The sequence below is a fragment of the Limulus polyphemus genome, unplaced genomic scaffold (genome assembly GCF_000517525.1).
Source record: "Limulus polyphemus unplaced genomic scaffold, Limulus_polyphemus-2.1.2 Scaffold3936, whole genome shotgun sequence".
In the NCBI taxonomy this organism is placed as follows: Eukaryota; Metazoa; Arthropoda; class Merostomata; order Xiphosura; family Limulidae; genus Limulus; species Limulus polyphemus.
The window spans coordinates 29125-34237 of record NW_013669546.1 but is presented as its reverse complement, the minus strand read 5'-3'; the positions used below and the strand labels follow the sequence as shown (position 1 = coordinate 34237).

General features: G+C 28.6%; 1 protein-coding gene across 20 annotated transcripts in view; it reads right to left on the bottom strand.

Annotated features, from left to right (window-relative positions):
• Window positions 1–5113, bottom strand: part of LOC106470312 (cytoplasmic dynein 1 intermediate chain 2-like) — a 58719-nt gene that overhangs the window by 27461 nt on the left and 26145 nt on the right. For 9 of the 20 annotated variants that reach the window (XM_022398916.1, XM_022398918.1, XM_022398922.1 and 6 more), the window contains one exon: window positions 2256–2273. The exons of the other annotated variants lie outside the window; for them this stretch is intronic. In XM_022398916.1, coding sequence (XP_022254624.1) covers window positions 2256–2273 — 18 coding nt within the window. The remainder of the gene's footprint in view (window positions 1–2255; window positions 2274–5113) is intronic. 20 annotated transcript variants of the gene reach the window in all.

The window sequence follows — 5113 nt, the reverse complement described above, 5'->3', positions numbered from 1 at the left end:
GTTTGTCGTCGAGTGAATAATGCGCATGCGTCAGTTTTTATTGGGGAAACATTCTAACTACGCATGCTTATGCAGCAGGTTCTCGGTCAGAAAGCATAACGGTCATACATACAAACAAGCAGAATAATAGTATAGATGAGCAAAGGTTAAAGCCCAGACTGGGCATATAGAACACAGAGGGCTAATGTGGTTAAAAGATCCCACTAAATAAAACAGCAAGATTACTAATGAAACTTGAGTATTAAAATTTCAATAAAATGCATTGCATTAAAAATAAAATAGAAAGAAACTGATGTTTTGTGCTGTATAATTATAATGAAGAATCATGCAAGCATTCCAAACATAATAAGTGCTGTACTGCAACAGAATAAAACCCTAATATGACAAACGGTTATCCCACAATCTTCCTTCCAAAACAACAGATTTTACTGTACTAATAGCAAATATTCAACTGAAGAGTTTCATCTAAGCAAAATAACCATAATGGCTGAATCTGTCTTAATAATACTAAGAATAATCATAACATGGTTCATACAGACCTCTGAAAATTTTTTCAATGACTTTTTTCAATTTTTCAAGTAGTTGACAATACTATTTCATTTGTTAACTACACATAATTATATATTATAGAGAGAATCACATTATAACTCTCTTTTAAAAGCATAATTTATGCATGCTTTGTATCACTGATATAGCAATAAAATCCAAAGTATTCTGGATGACAACTGGTACTACCTTTTGGTGTCCCCATGCTAATTTATCCTAGTAATGTTTGTTCTTGTTAAACTTTTTATTTTTGTAAAAACCACCCAAATAAGCAAAGAAAATAACTTTAGTAAAATTTAAAACTTTTGAATTGTTCAATGCCTCTTTGATGTAATACAAGAAGATTTTTGCAAAATTCAAAGAGTTTTTTCAAAATTCCAGGACAAAATCGACTTTGACCAAATTCAAGGAGTTTTCAAGGACCCAGCTAAACTAAATTCAAGTAATTTTCCAAGCCTGTAGGAACCATGCATAACGTACACAGTAAAATCCACTGCCACGGCATTTAATTCAAACTTGTGGAAAGGTAAAATAATTTTAAATAGCAGTTAAAGAAGCATTTTGCTCCAAACAAAAGCACTTATCAGGTCCAGAATCTGGTCACCTTGCTTTAATGAGGAGTTGTATAGTAAATTTATGAATGGCTCTACTAGTCTGTTTGTCATAAATCCATCAAGGAGTGGAACAGTAATTGGGAGTTCTATTGTGGTATGAATGGTCCCTAAAGGAAAACTGATAAAATAAAACTATAAAATTAGATAGCAATGTCCTCTGGTTTTTTTCCTCAGTTGAGGAATGGAAATAAATTCATTGTGCTGATGGATTCTTTCACTCAGTGAACGATAGATATTCTGCCACAATATATATATATATATATATAGTGAATGTTTCAAAGTTATTCAAAGAAACTTCAGAATTTAGTAAAAAGCAAGGTCATGTGACACGGAAAATTATTGAATGGTAGGGTAAAAAACGATCTACTCTTTCCAGAAAAAGAAAACATATGGGCTCTTTAAATGCTTTTGCTCTTTAACTAAAATGAAGTATTTATCAGTATTATAGCAAAAGTGAAATGTATCTGGTAATATTTACATTTAGGGAGCCTTAAAATCTTCGAGAAATTACCTATAAAGTAGTGCAACTTATGCATTTTGTCCATTGTTACAAGCTAACAATTACAGTGTATTATCATTTTACCTTTGTAACACCACATCATATTCATTACATAGACAAACACAAATACAGATAAACCAGTTTACATCACCTGACTTACAGTAATTGTTTAATATCCTCTATATTTCTTTTATTTTTTAGTGACTATTATTAACAGCATTTCTTAAGCCCTAAAAGTATGTTATATATATATATATTATCATTATTTGCAAAATATTTCTTTCCTATACTTTCTAATAATTTGTATGATTAAACATTTCATTATCTAGTTTTTCTAACATTGCATTGAAGCACATTTTGATATTTTATTATAATATTCACGCGTATATTCCTCAATTCTTTTCTCCATTTTTTAGTTTGTCTTTAATAAAATAATCTTCACTTAATTATCATCTCAAAGTATTACATTTAAAAATGTAATACAATTTATGCAACATAACTTTACACTTAATTAGAAATGCAAATGCACTATGCTGTGATAAATATTTTTTCCTATTCTATAACATACAAAAGGATAAAAATTGTCAGTTACCTACCTTCATCCCAATGAATAACTTGTGGGTAGTAAATGGTTCAAAATTACAGTTTGAAATAATTATCTAAATAATACTAAAGCAATACAACAAATAAACAAAAAACAAAACATTATGGCTTTTGATCTCTTTCTACTATGGTAACATAATAAACTATATAACTAAGTGACATTATTTTTGTATAAAGAGATGAGCTATTGTTATAAAAAATATTACATTTATATACAGCACACTTTACACACATGTTATATATACAGCTTGTCATGAAAAAATGTCTAGCCTTAGGAGAATAATAACAAATTCAAAACAAAACTTTATTACAATTTTTCTTTTACTTAATTTAATGTTTGTCAAAATTTAATATCTTCAGATACAAGAACACTCTAAAACTTGACATTATAAGTAGTCACAATACACTATATGACCAGGTTACAATAACAGGATAGCTTGTGTAAGAAACACAAAGTGAAGTTAAAACGTACAACTTTATATATATATTTTAAAATTTACATTAATGTAAAGTTGGTTTTGAAGTAAAACAGAGCAATTAATTCAGTTTGCATACATTATTTTATTATATAACTATCTGTAAGTTTCATTTCAGCCATAACCAACTGGAAAATTAATGTAGAGGAGTGAAATGTTTACAAAACAATCCCACTTTTTAATTCTTCTTAACTAACTGATATAGATTATCAATAGTTGATATTAGTATCTATTTCTAATTTACTTATACTAAACTAATAGGAAATAAAAACCAATACAACTTTCAAATGCATAATACCACCAACCCTTTATAACTGTTTGTCAACAAATATGATAATAAGCACAAGTGCTTTCTGATATATCAAAAAAAAAGACTTCAAGTTTTTAAGAACAGTGCAATTTACTATAGCCTAACTTCCAAGATTTGAAAATCAAGAACAATTATTTCCAAAATCTCAGGGTTACATAAGTCATATGAAGATATTTGTCTATATGGTAATAGGGTCCAGTACTAAGCCTGAGGTATCAACTTGAAAACTTATATCACCTATAAATTCAATTACTACTGTTGTTTTATTTAGTACAAAGCTACACAATGTGTCATCTGCACTCTGTCCACACCTGGGAATCAAACCCTGGATTTTAACATTGCAAGAGTCATCACACTTACGGACACATTGGAGGATTAATTTAATCACACTTAAAATATTTCAGGATTTAGCTTTAGCTATGAACTATTTCTAGTTATTTATATAAGCATGGAAGTGAAATCATAAAACCAGAAGAAAAATTCCAAAAACATTAACCAATAAACTATTCTTCATTTTATAATAGCAATTACTTCACGCCCATAGACCTAGAAATAAATTGTTTGTTTTCTTAAATCTAAACAAGAGTTTAGAACTTTGTTTTTCTTTCAGAAAAACTCTACATTTTTATAAACCTACAATCTCAATTTACTCCCATCATAAAATAGGACCTGTGGTACAGTATAAAAACCAAAATGTCTCATTTACTCCACATTTATTCAAATATCTAAACTTTATACTAAAACAGTTAAATTTGATTGCATATTTAAGTTACATACTTTCATGTATAACACCCTTCAACAGGAAAACATTTGTGCTGGGGGTTTAATATTAACTTTTCCTACCTGTTTATTTTTACATTGTTTTAAGTTTCACTAAACCCTGAAGTACAGGCAGATAAAAAGGATGTGGTTAAGGTATAAAAGTACTAAGAATACAAAACAATAACAAGCACTAATGTCTATGAATTGCAAGCATGTGAAAAACTTTCCTACACACAATTGAGGACTTTATTATAAATCAGGAATCAACAATAACCATTTTCTACACTGTATTTGTTACTGTCAGATGACAGTTATTGATGCTTAAAGCAGAACTCATCATAAAGTCTCCCTAACACCATTAAAAGATTTGTTGAAAGGCAGGATACTTCCATAATCATTTGTAATTTTAAAAAATAAAACAGAATCCTACATCCACATTACAAGCTCAACAATTGAACTTATCAAAAAGTTTCATATCAGTGCACAAGACTAATGAACAATGAGCAAGACTGATTTTATTTACACATTAAAAGTTAAATTAACATGATTTTTTATTTGTAACATGAAATATTTTTCTACATATGGTCTATTTCTGGTGTGCAAAAGGACTATTGTTAAAAAGCAATATTATGCCTTACATTTTCCAATGATAATGCACTAATTGTTTTACAAAACTCATACTAAATTATTTTTATGTAAGCCCATTTATAATCTCTCAGTGTTTAATGAAACCTAATTGCCAAATGACCTAAGTCATAATTCTAACATTCAGATGTGATCAAAGAGGTATTTGAAATTAAATTGACAATTCAAAGAGATACTTTTAGAACTTCACAATAAAAATGCACAGTTTCATAAACATTTACATTTCACTTATAGAAAACACAACAAATATTAAACCAAGCAAGCAATAACTATTTTAACTGATAAAAAAAGTACCTAATACAATGGGCTACTTTCGTGCAGAACACAACTTTGATATCATACATGTACAAATAACAATGGTCATTCTTATGTTTAAAATACACTTACAGTTTAGAGTAATCAAACACAGAAAATATTAGTGTATTTTCTCAGGCCCTAAGTGAGAATGATCATATGTTCAAACAGCCTAGTCATGTTTTCACAAGAATAGTTGAAAGAAGATTTATTTCTCATACTTTCAGTCCTATCCTCTCAGCTTTTTTTATTTCAAATTGTTCAGGATCAAAAGTGATAAGTAATCATAATTATTCATTTTATGGGTATAAGAATTCTTGGTGACAAAAATGGAAGCTGCGTTAATTTATAATAATAATATATA